Source organism: Caenorhabditis briggsae, assembly GCF_000004555.2.
Source record: "Caenorhabditis briggsae complete genome, chrX, whole genome shotgun sequence".
NCBI classification, from domain to species: domain Eukaryota; kingdom Metazoa; phylum Nematoda; class Chromadorea; order Rhabditida; family Rhabditidae; genus Caenorhabditis; species Caenorhabditis briggsae.
The window spans coordinates 14,815,358-14,842,692 of NC_013491.2; the positions used below are offsets into that span (position 1 = coordinate 14,815,358).

At 37.3% G+C, this 27,335-nt stretch overlaps 4 protein-coding genes across 4 annotated transcripts; all 4 read right to left on the minus strand.

Moving 5' to 3' along the window:
• Nucleotides 1-8,509: 8,509 nt before the first annotated feature.
• Nucleotides 8,510-9,639, minus strand: CBG00199 (the record flags this gene model as incomplete). Its single annotated transcript, XM_002645244.2, has 5 exons — nt 8,510-8,623; nt 8,667-8,768; nt 9,039-9,230; nt 9,278-9,436; nt 9,487-9,639. The coding sequence occupies 5 exons, from the start codon at nt 9,637-9,639 to the stop codon at nt 8,510-8,512; spliced, it is 720 nt and encodes a 239-aa protein (XP_002645290.2).
• A 4,214-nt stretch (nt 9,640-13,853) lies between these two features.
• Nucleotides 13,854-17,148, minus strand: CBG00200 (the record flags this gene model as incomplete). Its single annotated transcript, XM_045240166.1, has 10 exons — nt 13,854-14,666; nt 14,695-14,864; nt 14,911-14,971; nt 15,018-15,198; nt 15,250-15,452; nt 15,501-15,633; nt 15,786-16,208; nt 16,257-16,333; nt 16,559-17,046; nt 17,118-17,148. The coding sequence occupies 10 exons, from the start codon at nt 17,146-17,148 to the stop codon at nt 13,854-13,856; spliced, it is 2,580 nt and encodes an 859-aa protein (XP_045091499.1).
• Nucleotides 17,149-17,418: 270 nt separating this feature from the next.
• Cbr-snf-12 lies at nt 17,419-21,247 on the minus strand (the record flags this gene model as incomplete). Its single annotated transcript, XM_045240167.1, has 11 exons — nt 17,419-17,817; nt 17,861-18,652; nt 18,690-19,035; nt 19,077-19,206; nt 19,256-19,350; nt 19,398-19,624; nt 19,673-19,887; nt 20,027-20,170; nt 20,217-20,297; nt 20,351-20,600; nt 20,915-21,247. 11 exons carry the CDS (start codon nt 21,245-21,247, stop codon nt 17,419-17,421), a joined length of 3,012 nt encoding a protein of 1,003 aa, XP_045091500.1.
• A 522-nt stretch (nt 21,248-21,769) lies between these two features.
• On the minus strand, nt 21,770-23,976 carry CBG00202 (the record flags this gene model as incomplete). The annotated part of the gene is made up of 8 exons (XM_045240168.1): nt 21,770-21,982; nt 22,030-22,203; nt 22,728-22,883; nt 22,928-22,990; nt 23,035-23,194; nt 23,240-23,517; nt 23,562-23,664; nt 23,876-23,976. The coding sequence occupies 8 exons, from the start codon at nt 23,974-23,976 to the stop codon at nt 21,770-21,772; spliced, it is 1,248 nt and encodes a 415-aa protein (XP_045091501.1).
• Nucleotides 23,977-27,335: the final 3,359 nt, after the last annotated feature.

Genomic DNA, 27,335 nt, shown 5'->3' on the forward strand with positions numbered 1-27,335 from the left:
GATATTCAACTATGGTATTTTTGGGATCTTCGAATTACTAAAAACTGAAATTTCGGAGCTCTTGGATTTCGAGAATAATGGAAATTTCGGAATTCCGGATTTTTTTTGAATATTAAATTTTGGAAACAATAAAATTTTCAGGATTCCGGAATTCTCAAATATTGGGAATTTCGGGAATTTCGGAATTCTGGGATTTTTGGAATTTCAGATTTTTCAAAATTTTTGAAATCGAAACCTCTGATTTTTCAAAAACAGAAATATAGAAAGTTTTGGTTATTGGGAATATGAAATTTTTCGGATTTTTGGAATTTTCGAGTTGATAATTTTTAAATATATCTACTTATCAACAGCGAAATTTGAACAACTAACATAAGCGAATCAAGTCTCGCAACACATAATCTATCTCAAAAGAAATAAAATATGTCGGTTAAAACCGCCCTCCTCCCTCCTAACAATAGTGTTTGGAAAAGTTAAGGAAAGAAAAAAAAAATAGCTCATTCTGCCCTTCTTTTTTCCTCTCGTGTTTGTTCTTGGCACCAAAGGATGAGTGTACAATGTGTCATTACAGTATCCCATTCCGAATAAATATTTTTAATTGGTTTGTGCTGTGAGGTGCCAGACTACAATGTGTCATTACAGTATCCCATTCCGAATGAATATTTTTAATTGGTTTGTGCTGGGAGGTACCAGAATTTAGATGATAGAAAAGAGAGGTCAGACACACACACAGAGTACTGTATCAGGGACTCATAAATTAGAGAAAATTATTGGCTCAATGAGAAACTCAATCGAACCCCTAAACTGAAGCTTAAATATCTCGTTACCTATGCAAGTTATCAAAAAAATTTAACAGATAAAATGTCGGTGAGATTGTGATCAATATTTTACTAGTTGACAAAACTTTGATATCTTTCTCAGAAATCGAGATAATTCAGCTTAAAATTGACGGTTTGGGTGAGGTTCTATTAGAGAAAATACGGTATTTTCATTTTGTTTTTGGAAATTCAGACAGTATCTTCATAAAAAAGTGACGATAATCAGTTTATTTTTACTGTTTCACAACCAAAAATCAAGGGTCAGACTATCTCCTATACTTTTAGCTTAAAACTGTAAACAACATTCTAGTCTGGTTCGAAATAGTCTATAGTCCCCAAAACATGATCTCTGTTGTGGAACAGGTGAATAGAAATTGTATTGGAAATCAAAACTTATAGAAAATTTTCAAAACTTTCTATAGAAACTCGAGAGTCTAGACAGGGTTCATTGTTAGGCGTTCTGCAGAAAAAACAACCCGTTGCAAAGTTTCAACTATCGAATACTCAGAAAACAATTCTACCCTTTCATGGAGATTTACCGAACGTCTCCGTCACATTAGGCACCGAGGGCAAACCAATGTGTGCATTGTATTATCATTAACCCGGGGAAACCGACATTTCGTAAATGGCAAATCATTGATATGGGCATGCATAAATAACGTTATCAAGAAAGAAGGTGATTGAAAGAAGAAGATAAGAACGTTGGGAATTTAAAAAAAGAAGAAAGGATAACCTAAACCTGCTCATACGATTCCCATTCTCTAATCCACATCTCCAGCAGAGTCAAGGCGTATGGTCTAGAAAACAGCAAAAGAAACAGCAAGTCACCGCATACCAACGTCTTCAGCAGAACTATAACGTATCGCCTAGAAACTAACAAGAAAGACAATCGAGAAGTAACTCGGACAACCGAATGAGAGAGCAAGCGCAGAGACAATAAACGCAGAGAAACAGAAACAGAAAATGTCTGCCACCGACTAGGAAAAGTAGGCGGGGCGTACCAGCTATATGCCACTCGGTCATCCACACAAACAAGCTAGGGACCCCTGGTAGTCCAATGGCATCGTAACTGCACACCATCTGGCACCGAGAAAAACTTGTAAACATGAAGAAACTGTTTGGGATTCATTTTTTTCTGAGGGATCTCAGAATTTTCTTTCAAGAGAATTAAGGAACCAGAAAGGAGTAAACGAGAGAGTAAAAGAATGCCAGATCTTCAAGCAGTTAAACAGGCAGTGTGTTCCAGCTATAAAATATGTCAGAGAAAAAAAGAAACTCTTAAAAATAAGTATTGATGATAGGGTATCGGAAAGGCCGACCTATATATTCCGAAGGGGTTACTGTACTAAGATATCGAAATCTAACTAACCACTTTTGAGAGAGTCAGCATTAAAAATGACTCTACTGACAGTTTAAACTGATTCCGCGAATTTACCGAAAGCTTTGAAATTGGACACATGAAAAAAATTTCGACTGTTTTTTCATGTGTAGCAGAATCCAGGCACTTGCTCAAAATACACTACACTACAGTATCCTTCAAACGTTCCGACGGAGATAATCCCAGGATATTTCACGACTCCAACAGAAACAAATCGTCTAGCCTAAGAAATAGGAAAAAAAACAATCGAGCAGTAACTCGGACAACCGAATGAGAGAGCCAGCGCAGAGACTAAACACAGAGAAACAGAAACAGAAAATGTCTGCCACCGCCTAGGAAAAGTAGGCGGGGCGTACCAGCTATATGCCACTCTGTCATCCACGCAAGCAGGCGGGTGGGCCCTGGTACTCATCGTAACTGCGCACCATCTGGCTCTGAGAAAAACTTGTAAACACAATGGGACTCTCTGAAATCCATGTTTCTCTTGCGTGCCAGCTATCGGGTGAGCCTCGACGAAGAAAACTATAAACTCTTAAAATCCCGTCTTGATGACAATGATGAGAACAGAGTAAAGAACAAGATAAATAAAAAATTTCACTAGGGTCACTGTATTTTACAAATCTGATTTTCAAAAATACAGAAACCCTAAAATCTGATTTTCAAAAATAGGGTAACCCTACAAATCTAATTTTAAAAACTACAGTAACCCTACAAATCTGATAGCTTAAAATACAGTAACCCAATAAATCTGATTTTAAAAACTACAGTAACGCTACAAATCTAGTTTCGTAAATTGAAGTAATCCTATACATCTGATTTCTTAAACTATAGTAACACTACAGACTTGATTTTGTAAAACACAGTAATCCTACAAACTTGATTAAAAAAACAGTAACCCTGGCGCGATGGGAAACAATTATCCGACGGAGAAGAATCTAACTGATTTTTAGAATCATCGCGAAAAAGGTGATCGGTCTAAAACAAAAACTCCTGTTTTCCCTCAAACTACATTATGCTACAGTATCCCAGAGACGTTACAACTCCTCTTCCGTCTAGCCTTAATGTGATACAGGTTTCATTGGAAAACTCATTTTTCTATTTTGCAAAAAATAATATGTTTACGACTTTGAAAATTCTACACTCAAATGGCACCGTAACTGCAAACCATCTGGCACCGAGGGAAAATTTTAAGCAGCTAAAAACTCTCCGAATTCTTTGTTTTCCTGGGCCACCAAGTTTGCTTAAAAAGTGAAAAAGCCAGAAAGAAAAGAGAGAGAGAGAGAGAGAGAGAGAGAGAGATCCGTCATACTTCGTTTTGGTATCTTATCAATTTCCAGACGAAAAATCTTACAAACGATCTTATTGACAGATAAGACTCATTCCGCGCCCTTTCCTACAACTTTCTTCTTCTTGTCTGACTATGAGAGATATTTAGCGGAGAGGAAGCTGAGCTGATTTTCCAGACAATTTATTGTAAAACATGGAGCTGTACCTAAAATTCGTCTATTTTTTTCCTGTGTGGCAGAACCCAGGTATCAGCTCAAACTAGACTACAATACAGTATCCCAGAAACGGTCTGGGATACTTATTCCTCCTCCTTTTTCCCAATCACTGCTTCCTCCATTGAAACACATGTGTGTCTCTTTCTTTTCCCTCTAGCTCTTGTTTTGGTGCCCGGTGCCAGGCGGCACAGGTTTCTTCAAAAAACTCATTTATTCTTTTATTGGTAAAAAAATATGTTTACGACTTCAAATTGGAGGGGGGGGGGGGCTTAAATGGAATGGGAAAGTACAGTATCTACACGGAGAGAAAGTAGAGAGAAAGGCGAAAACAAGGAGAATATGGGAACACTAGTAGAAGGGCCTTTGGGTTTCTGTCTGAAAATTGACTATCGGAGAAAATAGTTTCAAAAATTGAGAATATTCAAAACCAGCTCGGGCAAAGGCATGCGGGAAATAAATTGAGGTATAATTAGAGTTTACGCACTATCAGCCAATTGATCTGTATATAAACAAGTTTTAGAGATTCCTAGTCTAGAACTACACCAGGAGAAGAGGACGAGATGGAGAACAAGCCAGATGGAAGAAACATTTGCTCTAATAGTTTCGATTGGGATAAAGACAAAAATCAAAAAATAATTGGAAGCGTCCCTAGAAAAACAACAGACAGTCAGGAATTTCGAAATTCAAAATTCCCATCCCTTCTCTTATCATACTGTTCCAGACAGCATAGATTTTCCAGATCATACAGCTGGACATTGAATGCCTTCATGTCCCAATTTCAAAACAAAACATTTCGCGAGTAGTTGCGGTTTTTGATGTCAAGAACTGATTAAATGGGCTGAGCTTAGATGGCGATAAGATATGAAATGTCCTGAAGCCTCTTCAAACAGTCGATTCGCGAAAAAAGAAATGTTGAAATTCGCAGCACAAAAAAAAAGAAAATCACCCTGACAACATCATCATCAGCTCGGAACGAGTATCTCTTTTAAAAATTTCAAAGTAGCAAAAAGCACGAAAATCAGATCAGGGTGATAGAAAAATGATAAGTGAAGCGGAAAAGGTTTAGGCTAGAGTAACTTTTGGTTTCCCTCTTGTTTGATTTTCAAATTCCATTCAAAAAAGGGGTTCCTGATCAGGTTTGATAAAGGAAATCTAGATTATATAGGACTTAACAGAAGATCCAAAAAAAATAGCAAAAGTGGTTTTTAAAGCTATCAAATTTATCTTAAAAATACCTTTAAAAAACTCGATTTTAAGCAAATCCTTAAATTTATTCTTGTAAAATTACGGGCCGGCCCGCGATCCTGAGGCCCGTCGAGAATTTCAGCGTGCCTAGCCGGGCTGGGACAATGAAATGTTGACCCGCTATTTGTACAGAAGCTGATTTTTGAAAAAAATTTTTTGAAAACTTTGAAACTTTTTCAAAAATTCAATCAAAAACGCAATATACTTTTGACTACTTTTTATTTTGATAACGTTAATAATGTAACGTGTAATTCAAAAAAATGTCCCAATTTTTCACTGGAAATATTTTTTACTGAGAAACGGCGGGCCACGGGCGGAGTCACGGGCCGGGTCGGGAAAATTGTCGCCACGGGCTGTCGCGTTGCAAGTATGGTAAAATTGGATCATCCAGAAAAAAAATTGTAAGCAGAAATTTGCTTAAGAACATTTATAAATTCTGCAGATATTCTTTTGTTTCGAAAGTCTACGAATTTTTGTAGGAGGAGTCAGACAGGCTGACCTTTACGTCTTCTTCTCCCTGTCTGGCATGCCACTTAGCCTGGCACCAATGTTTCCAAGAGAGGGACCGTCCAATCTGAATATTAAACCGAAAAAAAAACATCAAGTATTGAACGAACTCCTGTTCAAAGCCAGGAATGAGAAAACCCTTCCGAAAAGAATATTTCTGACACTTTCCTGAGATAACCGGGTCCACAGAAGAAAAATGTAGTACTAATACTTTAGTTTCGAACAACATTGGTTCTGCTTTGAATTTTCTGATTTCGTAATATTTCGAATTTTTGTACAATCGAGGTAGAAAAAGTAAAAATCGTACTTGCAAAACATAAGCTTTTTTCCAATCAACATCGGACACCTGTCGCCCTAGAAATGGCCCTCGTGTATGTTGATTTTGTGATGTCGTGTGGATAGAGACAGATGTACAATTCCTGTGGTATGTTACTACAAATTTTGAAAGTTTGAAAACATTTTCATCGACAAATGACAACAACTGGTGTCTAGAGGAGGTGTTAGACCTTTGAAAAGGGGACACTCAGGCATACGATTTTCAATATCTGCGTTTCTAGAAATCATAAAACGTTCCCTTTTCATATATCATCCGGCATTACAATTTGAGCTTTGCATCGGCAGTAGAAAAGTCTGAAACTTCACTTGTCAAAAATTCCAGTCAAGATGTTTTTTCTTCATTGTCTCAGTTGTTTGTGTTCCTTATCATCTTACGTGGACACCTAGAAATTTATTTCTAGAAAAATATTGATACATGAGAAAAGAAGCTGAAAATAGCAATTTCCTGAATTTCGAAGAAGCTTTACCGTGCGAAAACAAAGGAAAAGACGGTTTTTTACACAAAAATGATGGAGTTAATGGACCACTTATTGGGCACACATTACCAATCTGCATTTCATGTACATTAGCTCAATCTCCAATATTCAGTAGTAATAGTTTTAGTTTATCCTTTTTCTCGTCCAACGATTGCTGCTCCTTATTCTGAGTTACCTCTGTTTTCCGGTGTGGGTTGTAAATCAAGTCACTGTGCACAATTAGATATCAAATTACTTATTCCTATGTGTCACAGACACAAAGCTTTGAAACAATAAAGACGGAGATTAGATATTGTTGTGAATCTGTGATAAGAAAAATGTCTGAAAAACTCTTATTAATAAACTTGGCATATTATTTAGTTGATAAAGAAGTGAATGAAAATGCTGAAAAATTGAGAAATGTAGCAAAAGCTCTTCGCCCAATCTTAATTCAATCCAATGATGGAAATTCTGGAATTGAGTCGACGCCACCCAAGTAAAAAGTTCTAACGGTCTGGAAAAGTTTGCAGTTTATGTTTCTTCCAGCCTTGCAAAAAATAGTCTGAAAATTTTTTAAGTTTATTTTGCCAAAACCACTATAAATTTTTTCGAAAAAAAAATGACAGGAAAATATATGGCGTGAAGAATGTATTAGAAAAGCCTTTTAAATAGAAGAGTCCCTCTCATATGACCCTCCGAGATTGGCTTGGAAAAATATAATTGCCCCTTTCCAAGTCGCCGTATCGCTTAAAACTACAGTTTATCATAGGTTTTCAGTGAAAAAATATTCAGAAAATTCCAATATTCCCTGAAATTTTCATGGATTTGGGACGAGTATTCACCAAATTTTTTGATGCAATATTTTGAAAAGAAAATGTCAGGAAAAATGAAGGATCCCTTTCTAATTAAAGGGACCCTGTGTCAGAAAGATTTTCCGAAGGTACCTTACTAGGGAAGGTTGTAACTGGGGTATGGGACTTTGATATGAGGCCTATATCATTCGAAAGCTGAGAATGAGACATTTTCAAATATATATATATATTCAGATTTTGCTGCGGAAATTCCAGATCCGAGAAAATCGAATTTGAAATTTGGCTGAAATTCGAATATTTTGAGGGCCAGATCTCCCCCTTTCTTATATGCATTGTGGAACTAGTTGAAAGCAGCGACTGGTGGTGTAGCGGTGAAGAGGGAGAACGGTAACTGACTAGGGTTGGGTTCGATTCCTCTCTCCTTTGTTTGTTTTTGTTTTTGTTTTCGGTCTTTGTGGAAATCTTCAAAATGTTAAGAACACATTTTTCAAAAACATTTCATTTTGATACTGAAAAATTGTACTTTCTTAAATGTTCTAAGTAATATCTTTTGTCAAAGTTCATAAGGATGGTTCGTTTTAAGAGCCACACATCAATCAGACATGATTTGTGTCTATGATTTCTCAAATTTTGAGTGTTACTGGGCGATCATCGTAGGACTACGGTTTGTTGAAAATCAGAAAAAGAATCAAAATGTCTTGATCCCGAGAAGAAAATAGGTTATCAAATTTTGTAAAAACCTAATTTGCTTGTTCTTTTTCGTTTAATACCTTTTCAGCCGAAAAAAAATTTTTCAAAAATTTTCAAAAAAAAAGTCAAGGGATACCCCATGGAACTTTTTTTCAAAATGTTTTTTCTGAAAGAAAAAACGCTTAAACTTGGTAAAATTGTACAGAAATTTCTAAATTTGCGATCACAATAAAAAAAAAACATCGAAAATCTTTTGTAAACCATTAACTTTCTATTCTCAAAAGTCAAAAAGTGGTTTGAAAAAATGACTCAAAAATAGTTTTCAAAAGCATGTAACCACAATTTCAAACAGTTACAGAGAACACAGTATGATCCTGTAAGTTTTTCATGTTTTTTCAAAAAAAAAATTTTTTTGGAAAAAAGTCACCATGGGGTCCCCCCTTTGCTTTTCCAAAATTGAGATTTCAAACTCGATTTTCTCGAATATGGCAAGTCCGCAGCAAAATCGAATTACATTTTTGAAAATGTCTCATTTTCAGCTTTCGAATGATATAGGTCTCATAACAAAGTCCCATACCCCACAAACAACCTTCCCTAGTTAGAACAGTAGAAGGTTTCGGTCCTTCTAATACTGGTTTTACGCTAATTTTTTTCGAAGGGAAAAAAAGAAAAGGGTTGAAAAATTATTAAGCGTTACAGTTAGTTGTTTTATTATCATGATGATTCTACTCAAAAGATGAAGTTATGGTTTTCGGCGCTATTGTGGACTTCAATCCAATTCGTATGTGGAAATGATGTGTGGAAAGCGGCGACGGATTCGGTTGTCGTTTCTGTATCTTCTCATGGCATTTCGTCGAGCAGATCTATCGTTTCGTGGCGGGACCTAAAAATTAAGAATGTTTCCGGAAGAATAAATTCGAAACTACATTTCTGATGATTGTACGTCGGAGATCGCGAATGTTCTCGCTTCGTTGCATAGCATATTCGAGTGTCTTAGCCCAAGTTTCAGCAGGGACCGTTGTGAAATCCTGAAAAAAATGTATGTTTACTCCACTCAGTGTCTCTCGTCTGTCTGAAACTAGAAGCCTATCTATTCTATTACGTGCTATATCAGGCGACCCTTAGGTTAACGACGTCAGGGATTAACACACTCTACTCCCTCTTCTACCAGTATGATAACTAATCTCATTGACTACATTCTTATGTATTCACTAGGGCCCAAAGACAAAAAACACAAGTTAAGGACTGAAATCATTTTTGAATAAAAATCATATGTCACGGGGGAAGGATCAACTTACTCCATTTGCAAGAAAATTGCTTTTATCCGTAGTGAATGGAACCGAATATTTGACATTAGGCTCCTCTCCATCAGCACGGACCGAATGCCAAACGATTCGGTATTGTTCCTCGGTCAGATACTCAAAAAGACGACACTTTCTCATTCGTTGAATACGAAGTTGCTCTTGAGTGTCAATTTGTGGAGGTTGAACCTGAAATTATTCATTATCAAACTGATTCAAAAATAGGACACACATACGTTAGTAAGATCCACTGGAATTCCATGGTATTCTTCAATTGGAGTTGGGAACTCTGGTGCCTTCTTGTCAAATTCCTTGTGTTTCTGATATGGAATTAATTGAACAGTGAAGACCGGACGAAGAGGAACCACACGGATAACTCCTTCGGAAACGATTGGCTGTAGATAAGAAGACAAAAAGTAGCTTTGTGATCCAGCTTTTGGCTTACCTTTGGAGCTGGAGCGGCTATTGGGGCGTCCGTATTGACTCCAGCGTTCTTTCGGATGATACGTGGTCTCTTGATGACGACCTCCTCTTCGGAGTCACTTGAATATAAAGAGCTACATGTAGAAAAACACTCCATAGAATCTGCTGGAGACATCTTACAGCTTCTTATTACCTGAAAAGATGCTGCTTAAAATAAAATTTCACTTTCGCATTAAAAAAAAATTTCTGGAGAACGCTATCTGAAACTCACGTTGTTTTTCAGACTTCGAGAAATATTAAATTACGGTATCACTCGTTTTGACTGTGATTTTGCTTTAAGACTCGCCATAAAACGACACGAATTTTTCATTTTTAGCAGAAAAAAATACAATCAAAATGAGTGATACCGTAGTTTAGTGTGTCTGGAAATTTGGAAAACAATGACAGCTTTGGACATATTTTTGCATTAATTAATTAAAAACGTGGAGAAAAATCTATTAAGGCATGCTGGAAAAGAAATTAGGGAATGCCTTCTTAAAGTATGTTAATCTGAAAACGAGATCTTCAGCTTCTAGATAGAGAAGAGGCGGAGCTAGTCCCTCTTTGGAAAACAAGAGTTGGCTTGTCTGATTTCCAGTCAACAACTAGAATTGTACTCATTGGAAAATTCATGTGACAATGACAACAGGAGTAAACAAAGCCAATAAGGAGTTAATGACTTCAAAAAATTTCGTGTGATTTTTTTTTGAAAAAAAAGAGTTAAGGCAGGTTGTTTATTTATAAAATGCAACAACGAAATTTTTATACGGTAGATAGTGATCTAATGAAACTTTAGTTTATCGAATCTATCACTAAAATCAATCACCCGGAGAAAAAAAAAAAGAAAAAAACGAAAGAAGATAGAAAAATAGGAGAGAATAACGATAGATAAGGAACGATGTAAAAAAGTGAATGCATTCTTTTCTGAACCGTTTCAAATAAAAAATCGCTATCCTTTTTCTTTGCCTTTCCCTTTCAATAATTTTCTCGGCGCGAATTGAATTTTTTTCGATGGTTGTTGTATCATTATCGAAAACTGTGCAGGGCGAAGAAACAGTTACAGTAATCTGCTGACTGCTTTGAGGACCGAGATTACAGCGTTTCTTTGTGAAGAAGGGTGTTACAGTAATCCATTACTCAAGAAAATGTGATTCTATCTTCACAATCTTTGGCGGTTTACTGTAATACGGAATGAATGTAACAGGAATGCCTTGAAACTAAGTTTTGAGAGTGTTGCGTGCGGCATGCTTGTCTTAGGATTGCTAGAAACCTCATTTTGCTCAAATAAAATTTTCAAAAATTCAGTATACCGTATTTCCTTTTATGAAATCCTACATGAACCGTCGACTTTGACCTCAGTTATCTCAATTTCTACGGCAGATATCCAAAAATGGTCTACGGATAAATTATTAATCATAATATCACCAATATGTTACCAGTTGACTAAACTACGATATCTTTCACAGAAATCGAGATAATTGAGCTCAAATTTAACGGTCAAATGTTTCTATTAGAGGAAATACGATAAGTAACCCTGGAGTTTTTTGGTTCCTAGCTCACCCGTGTTGGAATGCCACCGTAGTATGATGACTTTTGATTGTTGATATGCCTCGGTGCCTGATGTCCTCTGATAATTACCGAAGAATCGGCATTGGCAGCGACTGGACCACTAATCTCATCCACACTCTCCACCATTGTGTACCACTAGTTTGTTTGGTGTACACCTGAAAAACAAGAAATTGTAGCTTGGGTGACACGTCAAGAAGATATAATAAGAACTAAAAAGAGCTTAAGAAGATGGAGGAGAAGGCAATGGCACGTGTCCTCCGTTGCCATGAGGGTGGAAAGAGGGATTTGTAGAGACGAAGGCATAAGATTTGAAATGATTAATGGGGAGAATGTGAAAATGGAAGAGGAGAACTAAGATATATGCATGCATCTCTCTTAGTTTATCCAAAATGAGAGTGTGGTGGTTTCTGGCGACGATTCGGAAGGAGAAACAAAATGTGAATGTAAGTGAAAAAACACCTATGACCAGGATACGGAGATCATGATAAACATGGTGATACTGATAATGTTTGACATTTGAAGGAACGAAAAATCCAGAATACCTCACATAAGAAAGAAAGGATAAGTGTTTTCTTTGCGACATCATGACCAGAATACTTGACATCGAGACGACTGGACTATATTTTGAGTTATCTGAAGGTGTTTTTTAACAGTATGAAAAAAAAGGTTCTACACGAATATACGAAAGTCTCCTCCGTCCGTTTTTGGTTGGTCATTTTCCACAGTTTTTTTTCTGCATCGGAAATCGTTTATCGTTGACATATTTCTTCCAGAAAAAGGTGGGATATCATTACATCTCAGAAAGATGAAAAAAGACGGAACCAAATGAATAAAAAGAGAAAAAGATAAATTCCTTGCAAAAAATACAGTTTTATTGACCGTTTGTCTTCTCTATTACACATCAGAAAAATGATTTGTCGAAGGCGTGGTCGAATGTGTTTAGAAGGGGTCTTCAAATAGAACAGTGGAAGAGAAAGCGTCGAACGGACACCACCACCGACGACGGTAGAAGAGGGTGACAGTTTTTGCGAGTGATCCGCGGAAATGTCGGTCGCGTGAATTTTTTCATTCGTTGTGGGAGGTTTATGTCCTATTAGACGACACAATGAGAACATTTTCCCCTACTGACCCCCCTGGGCGGCTATTGTTGGAAAATGTCTATCTTACTTGTCGGATTCGCTTTCGTTTTGCCGGATTTTTTTCTCTTTTCATTAATGAATTTGAAATCCCATCAGTATTGTTTTGGATGACATGACCTGAAGAACAGCGGGGAAAATATCACGAACACAAAGTCTAAGAGATTGGGAAAAAAGCTACAGTATACCTATTTACCACACTCATGCATTTGAGCTCAATTGTCTCGGTTCCTACAAAAGATATCAAAAATCTGTAAACTGATAAAAAATTGTTCATAACATCCCCAATATTATATTAGTTGGCAGATTTCTGATTTTATTCATAGGAAAATAGATAATTGATCTCAAAGTGTATTAGAGCAGATACGGCACCTCAAAACAAAAAATTGAACAGAATTCTTGTATCTTACTATATCAAAATTCAATCTGAAAAATGGACGGCAACAACTCACCTTGTACATTGAATTACTTTTTCCTAAAATTTAGATAGTTCTGAAATTGTCAGGCAACACAATTTCCTGATTTTCCGAACCTACTGATTCCAAACTCCTACAGTACCAGATTTTATATCCTATACAAAATCCCAAAAAAGTAGCAATTCTTTGGGAAATTCCCTCTCAAAATTTCAACGAAAATCCTTTTTTCGAACTTTTTTGAAGATTGATGTACTGGATTTTTTTGAAGATTGATGTACTGGACCTACTTTGAGGTGAGTAGGGAGAACTTAAAGTAGTCCAGATCTATTTGATTAGATTTTTTGCATTTACCGTATAGATAAATGGAATGATAAGTTTTGAGAAAAAAGTTTAGAGTGGAATTTTTCGGCGTTGAGATAAAGTTGCACAGAGCCCGAAATAGATGGGCTTTCATTAAAACATTTGTGGTAATCATTCAATTTACTTTTCCAAGTTTGACTCGTTCACAATTTTTCCAGTCAACCAGCAAAAATAACAGCAAAAATAGGAACACAATGTGTCTGATGAAAACACCAAAAAAACTCGGAATTTTCTGATAGCTGCCAACTTCAAAATGAACATGCTCATTAATTGAAAAATGCCCGAAGAAACATCTTACACTACAAAAGAGACTTCCTAATCTGAATGGTTTTGCAAGAAGAAATCGCAACACAAAAGATCTAAACACACGAGCGCAGAATAAAAAATCTAATCTCAAGAAATCAATTGAAACCTGCAGACAGACAGTTCAAAATCCGCCAGACACACCAACCCCGTTTTCGTTTTCATCTCAAGCGATGCAATCTCATTGCCCTTTCTGGAGAGGATATCTTCTCTTTCAATGTCCTCTTAATCTCAATTTTCGAAAGTGCAACTAATCTCTCCGGATTTCTTTTCTCCTCATCCATCTACCTTTCTTCTTTTTCACACTTCATATGTACCTCCAACATTGCCGTGAAGCATAAAAATGTGTTTACACTTGAGAACCTATTTTAAGACTTTATTAAAAGTCTTAAACAAATAAAACATGTGTGATAAATCACTGATATGGAGATAAGCTATCAAAATGAAGCAAAATGAAAAATATTAGTTTTGAAAAGTTAGTAGGTGAATAAGACAATACGCGTTGTTCAACAGAATATGAAAAAAAAAAGGAAGCTCAACAAACACATTTTTCTATAACAAATAATTTATTGTCCAACCCAGACCTTGCATCTGTTGGCTGGCTCTGGATACATTGGAGTTCCACGTGCGCAACCAAAGTCTTTTCCGAATTCTGGAATGTCTTGCATGACTTGGTTCGTTCTGCATTTGGCTGGAGAGTGGGGGTTGGTGAGGAGCTGAAAAATTATGGTTAAATTAATACAAATGAAAAAGGAGCATACCTGATGAACCAGGTTGGCATCAGATTGTTTCATGCACCATGAATATCCGTAAGTGATCCAGAAGATTTGGTTTGGAGTGTAAGCCTCCAATCCTGGAAGTCTGTCCTCCTCGACTCCTCCTCTTGTTTCGGCAATATATTGTCGGTACGCTCTATAGGCGGCTTGTTGTCCTCCCAAGTCAGCAATATTTTCTCCTTGGGTAGTAGCTCCATTAGCACAGTGGACATTTCCAGTTTTCTCTGGGCAACATTGAGTGCTGAATTGGGTAACAACACATTGAGCCATATCAATGAATCCTGAAGATGAGTTAGTGTCCATCCATCCGCATTTGTTCCATGCACAATCAGTGAGCTCTCCATTAAAGCCGAATTGTACTCCTTCATCATCATATCCGTGAGTCAATTCGTGACCTCCGGTACCTCCTTGTCCGGCGAAGTTGTAGGCTTGTGGGTAGGCGAAATTGTAGTAAGGTGGGTTCCAGGCTGCATATGGGAAGGTGATCGAGTTACGCTCTGGTTGGTACCAAGCGTTGACCATTGCTGGGGATTGGAGGAAGTTAGTCCTAAAAATTGAGTTTGATTTTTTGCATACGTTAAAAAAAATACCTATCTGCTGGCTCTCCCAGAATTCTGAAGAACTCTCTGACTTCCATTCCTTTTTTCAAGACAGCAAAGATTCCGTAGATATCAGATTTGTCCTTGGTATAGATATCAATGATGGAAGCGTAATCTTGGTTGTATTGGTCGACAGCAGTGAAATCCTTGAAATCACCGAACATGGCAGTTGGCCATCCGAAGTTCTTGATAAGAGAGTCAGCTGAAAATTGGCTTTGTTTTTTCTAAAGTTTTCAATCAAAAGTTACATTTGTTGTGAGCGCGGTTTTTACTGAAGTCATCCATCCATTGGAGGGAATTGATCATGTTCTAAAGATTTTAGTTTCATAACGTCTTGGCTTTAATTTTCATGTACCTGGAAGTTGCTAATGATTAGACCAGTTTGGTTTGTGACGTCGCTTTGAACTTGGTACTTCTGATCCTTTGATTTCACATAAACGTATCCAGTTCCGTATGGCATGTAGGCAGTGAGAAGATCCAGGCATCCTTGAGAAGCTCCATCAAGGTCCATCTTTCTGTAGTCTCTCTTTCCGTGCCTATAGAACAATATCAATCAAATCAGCTAAATTATCACTTATTTTTCTTACTTTCCAATACCACGTCCGCTTCTAAGTGCGTAATGAATGTAATTGTTCTCAGAAGCAACTCTGGCAGTGTCTTGACTGATGAAATCAGACTCATCAGCCAAAAGTTGAGCAATCATGTAGTTGGCAACAACAGTTTGATTGGAAGTTTGACCAGCGAAGACACTGTTTAGCCAGGCAAAGTAAGATGGCTCGGTGACAACAATCTGGAGTTAATTTTCAGGTTTTTGATAATTGAGATAGATATCTGTTACGTTGTAGTTAGCTTGATCCTTGACGGTTGCGACTCCATCGAAAAGTTGTCCAAGGTACGAAGCCCAGTTGATAGAGCTGTATGCGGCTGTAGCACTAGCAATGTTGTAAGCATTGTATTGTTGTTGGTAGTTTCTAGAAAAAAGTTTGATGTATAAATTCAAGTTTAAAAATGTGTAGTGCACTTCGTTCTTGCATGTCCTTTGACAGATCTTTCACATTCTAGATAAGAAATGATAACGAAGTGCAACATTGATAGAAAGAAAGCTAGCAAAATCGAAACCAACCTCAACAAGTCATCAGGCCAGGAAGCCATTGCGATAAGAACTTCGAATGCAACAACTTCTTGAGCAGCATTGAGTAGAACATCAGCTCCAGGGGTCTTTTTGAGATTCTTGGCAAAGGCAGACAGGAGGCTGTTAACCTTAGTAACACGAGCGTTCACTTCGGCGATGTATTGTGGCTTAACGTAGAAGTCTCTGGCTAGAGAAAGTCCCGGCTGAAAAAAAACTCGAACAATTTTCCCATTTTTCTGTTTCAAACTCACTGGTCCGGTGTACAAAGCATTCTTGGTGTGATCCTTATAATCCGAAGAAGCAATGGTATATGTCAGGGTTCCAACAGCGTGCTTTTGCTCTATTTGGCCAGCTACCATCCAGTAATCAATCTTCGGGTTGAGCTTCTCTCCGAGAAATGGAACTCCTCCGAACCTAAAAAGTTATATTTTTGTTTTATCTTCTTTGGCATGACTATCTTACAAAGCGGTTATCTCATCATACACAACCTGAGACTTGTCTGGTGGGTTGAACAAATTCTTTCTGCACGTGTCAAATGCCTGTAATAAACTTTCACCACTTGATACACTGATAATGAAAAATTTTATGTTGCTACCTCTATTCAAATAAAGTAATCAAATAATCAAAAACGGTGATAAAATAGTTTGAAGTTTCTGATTTATGTGAATTGATGACAATGACAAAACTTTTAAATTTACAACGAAAAATTTCGGAATGAATTTCAGAAAAAATAATCACCTCAATTGAGTCATTATAATCATGACTTGGAGGTGATGAAATCGTAATATACTCACCGCTTTGGTAATCCGCTCGGTCTTGGAGGTTGTGGTGCTAGCGACGTCAATTTTATCAAGAGCAGCAGCGATTTCAGTGTACACGTCGATTTGAGCCTGGTCATAAGTTCCGAGACGAGATCGGCCAAGTTTTCCGAGATCGGTGTTTTGCAGGAACTGAAATTTTCTATGTTCGAAGTTCAATAGACAAACAGGACTAGCCTTGTTACACGTGAAAGCGTAAAAATCTTGACATGGATCGATAGTATCATCCAGACCATTCAACAAATAATTAGCTGCTTGTTGGTAAGCAGCACTGTTGCTTACTGTACCAGTGGAAGAGTTCTGTTGTGGAGCTGGAGAATAGTGCCATACTGGATTGTTGTTGACTGTTGTGGTGAGATCGTTAACATTTCCGAGAATGATGATGTTAAGGACTAATGAAGCAATTACAATTCCGATGCCTGCTACTATCCCAGCTGAAACATATATTCGAAACATTAAGAGTGTTATATTTTTAAATTAATATTTTGAAAAATTTGTGACTTACCGAGGAGGACGAAGGAAATTGCCTGCGACATGCTCGTAGCTGGTGTCCGAGGCAAAGTGCTGTTGAGTTTCCAATTTCAATTTCATTCGTTCTTATCAGCAATACCCGCATACCGTGATAATCTGTTCGGATTGTGTATGCTGTCTTACGCACACCTTCATTTCACAATTCATGCTTTTAAGCTTCGCACTTTACAAGAAGATTATGAACAAATTTTGTGAGAGTCTTTTTAAAGATGATATGATGAAAAAAGTGACAAAAAGGATGTTATTTCATGAAAAAACTAAACAAAAAACAAACATTATTTTGGTGGCATAACAATTGGAGTGGGGCGTTTCAACTGTGACAAAACTTTCGACCTTCCATTTTTCTGCTCCTGATCGTAAATTGCAACAGAACTTAATGATCGTTGTCTTGGAAAGTCCAAAGGTGTGATTGAAATTGATTCTGCTGTGGAGATTTGAGTGAATGCGTCGTCATCGGAGGTTTTTCGACGAATTACTGTAGCTCGCCGGATATTATCATCTGATGAGTCGTCAGAAGAATCGGATATTGAGCAAGAGCCATCAGGTGTGATGATTTTTGGTGTACCGTGTTCCTCCTCTGAACGCATCATGGGTGGTTCTGATTTGCAGTGATAGAGACGAGGAGGTGGTGGTAGAGGGCTAGTCGGGACAGGAGGGTCAGATGCAGATGGACTCTGAAAAATTTTGTTTCATTTCGAACTTCATAAAAAAACTCACACTTCTCTTTCTCCTTGTCTTTCTAGCCATTCGACCGAGTCTCGGTTCTCTTCTTGACTGTACTGGCGCCGCTTGTTCATTTCTACACTTGTAATTTACCGGCATAGATTCCGAAAACTTTGTAACCATATTCTTATCTTCATCTCCCATAATAGCAGGTGGCGATCCGAAAAGTGTCAGCTCCACATCATCATTATGTTTTACGGTAGACGCCATAAAAGAATTGTTAGTGGTGGATCCTTCTTCGGAATAGTTGGACTCCACTTCTTCAATATGTTGCTGGTGATCTCTCAGTCTTCCAAGTTTCCAACCATACGGATCCAGAGGAGCACCCATTGGGAACACTCTTGACCTTACTGTTGGTCCACGAGAATCAATGTACATATAAGTGTTTTCTCGGTGAGTGAATATTGTAGGTGTTCTCCGCCGATTTGGAGGACTTTCGTATTTACTATCCTGTTTCATGTAGGCATCTTTAGGCTCTAGAAGATCATCTGGATTTTCTCGCCACTCGGAAGTATCGAAGAGTGATTTCAGTAGTTTTCCTTCGTTTCGAATTTGTCGAACTTGTAAGAATGCAACCAGTGGGACTACTAAAAGAGGTCCAATCATCACTACCCATGCAACGATTTCATAGTCAATTGGAATTGGGCGGCCCGCAAATGAAATTCTTTGGTAGCCGAGCACAGATGCGACTAGTAAAACTGTCAAAATTACAGGGCAAATGAAACACAATGAAAACTTGATGTAGATTCCGCCAGGGCCCAGAATAGAAACTATTTTGTCCTTAAACTCCAAACTTTATAATTGAAGATTATTTAATATTTACCCTAAACCGTATTGCCTTCGATATCGGAATTCTGGGTACTCGAAGCATGCCAGAAATATCAGTGAGATAGTTGTCAATTCCATAAACATAACAAACAATGGCCACTGATAACAACGCCAATGAGAACGAGTTCCAGTTCGCGTTTAAGTTTTCAATAGCATGAAACACAAATATTCCGCCCTGAAATATCAAAATGAGTTGAGTTAATATACACTTTAGTACCTGTGCACATAATGGGAGTCCAAAGAAAAATCCAACCAGACACAAAAATGCTAGCAGACGGTTTTCCACAGCCTTGTTTTTGGTAGAAAAATGGTTCATGAATGCAGAAGCAATCATTTCCAACCTGTTCATTTTCTAAATTAAAGTTCCTTTTGAAATGCTCACCATGCAAATTCAGCGTCCAACGCTGCCATAACTAACATCCCAAAAAACATCGTCGCCCAGAGCCCACCCCAGTACATAAATGATGTCACACCTGGATATACAGTAAACGAGAGATAAAGAGGGTCATGTTCTGAAAGATTTCAAATTGTATATAGCATAATAAATGAAAATTGTATTACTCAAAACATCGTTGACGTTGCTGTTGGACTCGCTCGCGATGAAACCAACAAATGAAAATATGACCATCCCAGATAGAATCGAGGTTAGGGCGTCCCTTAAATCAATCGGAATGAACAAAACCTATTTTCAAAGGACACTTACATTATTACAAGAAGCACTGAATCTCTGTACACATTATTTCGGTACCTTGAAAATGCTGCCATTGAAATAAGAGGCCCCGCGTCAATTCCAAGTTCATAAAATACCTGCTCAGCAGCTGATTTCCAAATTTGCCACTTCCAAAGTTTAGTACTATCCACCGTGAAAAAGAAAGACAGTCCTTTGTTGGCACCAGGAAGACTGATTCCACGCAGTAACAAGATTGACAGCTGAAATTTGGATTTCACAAAACAATTTCTGACATTTCAAAAGCTTACCAGTAGATAAGGTACTGTAGCAGTGACATTCATCGTTTGAGCAATAGATCCGAGCCCTTTGAACACACCAAAAAACACTAAAAGCCAGGCGGCCGCTAGTGAGAGCACTAAATGAGATTGTAAGGGGCCAAGAGCAAAATCTCCAAATGTCGATAGAGACAGCACTTCAGAACTGTATATACAAATTAAAATCGCAAAGATAACAAGCAAGCATACTGAAAAAATGCTTCTGGAGCTGTGATAGAATTTGAAGAGTTGAAACAACTGTGCAAGTTGTGCAGGTTGCAACATCGGTTATCCAATTGCCATTCTAAAATTGAAGAAAAATATTCTTAGTTAAAAAAATGGACTCACCGTCTCTACAAGTCTCCCAAGGCAACTCATCGCCCAACAAAAGTCCTTTAGCTGATTGGAAAAAGTAATGAATCGCCCAAGCAACAATGATATTGTAATAAACCGCGACGGGTATTGCAATGACAACAAGAGCCCACCCAACACCTTAAAATTAAAATTAATACATTTGATAAAAACGCAAAAAACCAACCAGATCCAATTGGCATCAACTTCGAAAACGCTGTATTTGCAGCTTGTCCTGTGTACTGTCCTAATGATAAATGCAAAAATACTAAAGGAAGACCAAAAAATACGAGAGAGAAAAAGATGGGATAAAGAATACACCTCCTCCATGTTGGTATACTTTTGCTGGAAACCTCATTGTATGTCCAACGCCAACCATGAATCCAAGACATGTCAAGAAGAAATCCTTTTGCGTTCTCCATAGTTCTCTTCTGTCGTTTTGTTTGGAGAATCTTAGGAGATCTGTTCTTCTGTAGATTTGAAATTGATCCCACCAGTGAGGCCTTTGTGGCATTTGATCTTGAGCTTCTAGTGTGGATACATTGATAGTTTGGATGACATCAGGAGGGGACTAAATTTACACTTAAAATACCGTAAACCTGTATGAGAAAAAAACGGTGTTTTTCTACAAACTTCAGTGAAATTATTTATTTTCGGGAATTTTTTTCACTGAAAATGTACGGAAACTTTTGATATCAAACAATAATATTGCTGGGGAGCCTTTATATTACAGCGTCCTTGAAAGGAGGTCAGATATTAAAAGAAAGCTTTCTAGATGTTTTGTCTTAAAAACCCTTGTGAGGTTTCTCTTTTATCAAAGGAGCTCTTATATTAAAGGGACTCTTCTGACAGGTTTTACCATGGTTTTTTGTTTAAAATACTCACCACACTTGGAAGAGAAGAAACTGTGCGGGATTCTGTTGGGCCAATTTGCGAACTGGGTTTTCGTTTCATTTTCCTCCATTTCTTCTCTTTCTCCACTGAACTTTCTCGATTCAGAAGACGTTCTGTTTCGTCTGCATGGCAGACACATTCCAAGTAAAATATTGCAGCATCGTTAGCACTTGTGGATACCAATTCTCTTAGTTTCACGATTCTCCTGTCCATATCAACAATTCGTTTCTTGATTTCTTCTTCTGATGATTTTCTGTGCAGATCATTTCGCTTCGCAAGGGCTTCGATTTGAAGACGGAGAGCTGATTTCCACTCTACACTCATTCCTAGAATATATGATTTACTATAAAATGTAGTAGAAAAAACAGTGAATTGACAAAAAAATACGAGGTTGAAGGTAGAAATCTAAGGTGAAAAAAAGTTAGACATGGATGATTGCATGAAACGCAGATGAGAAAGAGAGAAACCTGTTACCCGACTTCTTGTTCGACAAATTCCCGCCTTCTTCTTCTTCATCTCAAGATGAGAGATGGTGTAGAAGGCAATAGTACAGTTATTGTAGCGATGAGGTAGTTTGTTTTGGTGGCCGTCTATTTTGTTACCTCCGCATTTTTTTGTCTTGTCAAGATCCTCGTTATGAGAAAACCCAGAAACGGCACCAGATAAATTGTCAAATAAATTGACATAGAAATGTTTCTCTGGAGTATCCATAAGTCGCATGTTTTAATTATTTGAGCGGATTCGAACTTTCATGATTTTTGAAAATCACGCATTCTCTGGGATTCCTAACAACATGATGAAATGCAATTAAATTTATTCAGATAATTTAAACCAAACATTTAGTTTTCATCGCTTGCTAGAGAATTTTCTCTTCTTGACGGCAGGCGCGTTGTTTCCATACAGTTCACAATGTCTCGCCTTGTTTTCTATCATTTTATCCGTTGGCTTGCATTGAAAAGCGTCTCCGAACGCCGGCATTTGAGACATCAAAGTGTTCACTCTTTGATAATTGTTCGTGTGTGGATCAATCTCGTTGGTTTTCATTGCCGTCATTGCTCTCTGAAAAATTTGTATGGAAGAAATATAAAAGAGAATAAAAAAAACACCGAGTCACGTAGCAACACACTTGCTCCATAGAAGAATAGTTGGTCTTTTGTCAATGATTCGTAGTTTTTGACAACTGTCTTCCGTCTATATGACTTCCGGTAAAAATCCCAAGCAATGCGGTAGGCGGCCATATCTGATGCGTCCTCCTCAAATGTTGCATTAGGACTGCATCCCTGCAAAATTTTCGGTTACATACTGTATCATTTTTGAACTATACGGTTTCAATCTGAATCCATAAAAACGTTTCTCGGAAAACCATTTTTATTCCAAAAAATCAACTTAATGTTTTTCCACAAGGAGAACGAGAGAAAGAAAGTGTACTGAACATTAATTATATGACTTTCTGACTCAAAGGATTAGAAAAAAACTATTGAAATAGATTCTCCTTTTTAGATACAGTACTTAAAATCTCTAGATCCATCTATTCAGGCCATTTCTAATAAAAAACATAGTTTTTGAGTAGAAAAACATCAATTTTCCGACCTAAAAGTAGATAGTAATGGATTTATTATACGTTTTTATCCACAAACTTCATTTTCAGATAAAGATTGTTCATGAAGCATCCCTATCCTGTGAAAATAGAAGGGGTTCTGAGCGGAAAACAGTTTTCTTTTTCAATTTTCACGCTTTTTCAGTTGATTTTTGGAAAGAAATTGGTTTTCCGATGAGTGCTCAAGAATATGGCCTCTGAACTTACCATGATAGGAAAAGTGGTACAAGTTTTCATCGCTTGCTCAGCGACGCCGTCACTTTTTGTTGTCCAGAAAGGAATCAAAGGATTGAAGAAATCTGTCGGTCCCATAACCAATGTGTGCATTATTTCATGCAGGAAAACAAACCCAGCAGCACCAAACTGAAATTTCTGTGCTTTTTGAAATAGTAAATGTGTTTATTTACTTTATCCGATAGATGAGTTGTGCTCAATAGTAGGAGAAAGTCATTGGAGAAGAAAACTGCTGTCTGAAAATTAGTTTATGAAATGACGAATTTTTCGTATCACCCACATCATTGTGATTTAACATTGAACCTTTATCTCCCAAGACTGTGTACCTCCCAAAATCGAAAACTTTCTCGCTTCGAGTATCGAGAAACATTTTTGCGTGGCGGCATGCGACAATCTCGCAAAAAGTTTCAGCATGCTCTGATGAGTAGGACCCATGGACACTGAAACTTTCAAATATTTGATTTTCAAGCTCAACATTGGCTTACGTAGATTGGCAGGAATCAAAAATTTTGTTATATTTGTCCATTGCTAGTTCTACAGCAAGCCGAGCATCACGGAAAGTGAAAAGCTCGATTTTGTCTAGAGCTTCTTGAAATATCTCGATAGATTGATACGTCTTCGCCCACGGTGTAGCTTCGATAACTTTCATAGCATAATTTTTGAGTTTATCGAAAAAACTCCGAGCGTTTTTGTCAAGTCTGTCAAAAATGATTGACACAGCCAGTGCATTAGCAGCCTGATTCAATTCAGTTTTCAATTGGGCCTGCAAGGATATATCATATTTAAGTTCAATTGTTTCATAAATACATATTGATTGTTTCCAACGATAATTTGTCGGAATAATTTCTGTTTCTGGTCATCGGACATCTTTTGAAAATCAGTCAGATGAATTTCCACTAGATCCATCCTACTGCAAACATGATTTTTGTATTAATGCTGGTTTGAAAAAAAACCTACTACCCATCTAGACGAAGATTTCGTTCTCGCATGATGATACTATCTATCGTGACCAGTGTCTCGACATTCAGAAAATATTTAATTTGTGTATTTAATCAGCGTTTCTGATAAATAACGAATCTTTTGAATTTTTCATTGTTCTTCTTGTACTTGTCCACCATTACATCCCTTTTGGAGCCCAACATTTGGAAAAAGCTTCCTTCAAACGATGTGGGACAAGCATGTGCGTAGAAATCGGTGCAAGGATCAATGGAGTAGTTGACATGACTGTAATGACATTTTTGAAAAGCTTTGCCATCCATAACACAAACTTCTTGATATGACTTTGAATCAGATAAACCGGCAAGACAATTTCAGGTCTCGACAGGCAACACGCGGAATATATCTAATTGAGAAAGATGAGGAGAATGAAGTTCCAGGAACAAGAAACCATTCTCAAATGCAGACAAGTTCGAGAAAGTCGCCTTTTCTTTTATATTGTCAAGTTTTTCTGCATTCGGCCCACATTCATGTGATTATGCATATTTTTTTTGATTTATTCCTTTCCAAGTTGCCCCACATGTGAGAAAACTTCTGCTAAGCAGGTGTGAAACTGTAAAGTATACATCTTTCAGTTTGACTCATGTAACTTTCGTATTCCTGATTTTATACTCCTTTGACAAGATTAAGTTTTCTACGTTTTTCACACTTTTCACATTTCGATTTTTTTATTTTTTGCACATTCCCCCGAAAGAATAATTCTATTTTTTTGTTTTAAAACCTTCCTTCTTTACAAATTTTTAGCGCATCAGGAAAAAAAATGTTTTATAAAAACTGGGGATATTGCACTTCGGAGCCCAGATGTTTTTCCAACATTTCGGGGATCTCAAAGAAAACAGGAAATTGATGTTTGATGGGCTCATGGAGGCTGTGAAAGGAATAAAACGTTTGGCGTTCTGAAAAAAGTTTATATTGTTGGAGGGAATGATTATTTATTGGTTTAGGGTAATTTGAAAAAACAATGTTCGGAAAATCTTTTGAAATCTTGAAATTTCATCCGCATTCAAGGAATCCCGAGTTTCAGGAAACGCTTTTCGTTGTTAAGAACAACAGACAGAGAAAAATGAGGATAATTGGATATCTTGTACCATATTTCTTAGACAAAATTTTGACTTTTTTGTATGGAAAATGCACCAAAATAAAAAAAATCTTTTATTATAACCGCTGTAAGCAGACTAAATTAAACAGGAAAAAGTTTCTGAGGTGCGATGCAAAACTGTACAAGTGTGCAACGCTCTGACATCTATTTCCTAAAAAGAGAAAGTATTCAAGCTTGAGTTCATAATCGGAAAAACAAAATCCGGGCCGAGACGGGAAGGGCGCGGGCCCCGAAAATTCTGAAAAAAGTCCGGCCCGGCCCGTTGCAAGTATGAGTTTTAGTTTACAAGTTAGAAGAAGTTTGAAAAAATTATGCTCACGAACCGTCGCCGTTGGTTCTGAAATTCAGGCAGAGATGATGTAATCGAGTTGCTGATTGACAGTTAGATTAGTGAGTTTTAATTTAGTGAGTTTTATTCTTATGGAAACAAGGTTGATTTACAATCAAGAATTAATAATGAATCTTGAAGGTTCTGGAGTTTTTTTTTTGAATAGTTCCTATGTTTCCGTAACGACTTTCAGATATTAACGTTCTCCATTATCATTAGCACAGAAATGGCAAACTTTTATCTTGCGGTAAACCCAATGAATTATATAAAGTTTTTAATTCGTTATACGAATTCATCCAGTAAATCTTTAATATTTTGGGATTTCAGTAACTTTAATGAGCTGGAAGTTTGAAACTTTGTATTCTTTTCACTTTTCCGACCAAAATCGCTATTTTCAAACATATTTTTAATGAAAGATAACAACTCCAAGACTCTCCGAGAGCCATTAAGCATTATTACCCATTGCTCGAAAGATTATAAATTTTCTTGATTTATTCCTTTCCAAGTTGCCCCCTGTGAGAAAGTTTCAGTTTATCAGGGGTGAATTATACATCTATCAGACTCATTCAATTTTTGTACTGCTGATTTCAGATTCCCCGACGAACCTTCACGTTTGACTTATACGCCAACCATTTCATCATAGCACAAATAATTTGTCAATTTCCTCTTGAAGACTCACAAACAGTTTCAAGTTTAACTATTTTTGGTATTCAGCTGAAGTTCTTTTTTTTTGTCCTACAATTTTCCTCCTATACAAATTTTTAGCTTGTTATAATTTTGAGATTCTCTTGGAAACTGATTTCACATTCGAAATCATCGTCCCCTTGGTATTTTTCAGTGAAAAATCCGGCTCAATTGAGATGAAGCAGCATACTGTAGCAACCTTGGTGTGTCTCTGAACTCAATTATTTTTTCCTCTGTTCGATCTGAAAATTCTTCTAAAAAATGTCGTCAAATCCATCAACATCGACATTAAGAACCTCTGTGGACCGTTTCAACCTTCAAACACAGAAGATTTCGACATCGAGAAACATAAAGCTAAGATTTTCTTTTCTCAGAATCATTAAAAAGTTCTAAAAAATGCAAATTCGCTCTCTCGCCAACCGCGTTGCGTGTCTTCTGTTGCCGCATAACGCGAGTGAATGCGCAACGGTTGTTGACACGGATAGTGAAACAAAGACGCAAATCGTGAAACTTGACTCTTTTCTGGATGGAAAAAGTTTCCAGCTAACTTTTCATTAACTTTAATCGTTTTGTGAATAATTTTTTATCACAATCGCAATCGTCTATTTTTTTCACTGTGAAAACCTAGTATAGAATGTCTCCCAAACTGTCAATTTTTAGCTCAACTGGTCAACTGACAAACTTTGTCTCACAATATAAGAATTTTGTGATATCTTTCACAGGAAATGTGATATATGGGTTTGTAGTGAACGGCTTGAAGGACATTATATCCGCGTGTTTCTAGTATGCATATCTTGAAATGAAAATTAGTTTTTTTTCAGATCCTGTGTACGACGAGAACGCTTTGTTCGATATAGAGGAATTCGTCAATATCGCCTGACTAAAAAAAAGTTGAGGAGATGGTTATTCACAAACAAAGAGATGAAAGGAGCTCACGGATCAACGGACAAAGTTATGTTGATCCAGTGAAACTTCGAACGTCCCGTGAAGCTGACGATTTTTCGACATCTGCCGGAATAGTTGTCAATGATATCGGCATGAACATCAAGTGGATCTCTAAAGATATTGCGGTGTAGAAGAAAAACTTCGACATTTTCAAAGCCTTTGGAGCAGTTTTGGAGGCAGCAGTTTTGGAAGTCGGACGGAAGTCGGGGATTTTCGATTAGAAGGTGAGCTTGTTTTAAAACAAAAAATTATGTAGTCTTGGACTTTCAGATCCCACATTCAAGGAACTTTGAAAAGACCCATTTACAAATGTTGCGATTTGGATATAGAAAAATCGTCCGATGCCTGAACTTGCGAAATGGACGTGAAGAACAATGGAATGGGTGAAATCCGGGGAGGAATTGATGGAAGTCGGAGGGAAATCGTGAGACAAAGATCAAGAAAAAGCATACAATGCCCTGAAAAACAAAGAGGTAAGGCAGTTGTTCTCAATGAGAGAGCTTACCCATTTCATAAAAACATGTACCCA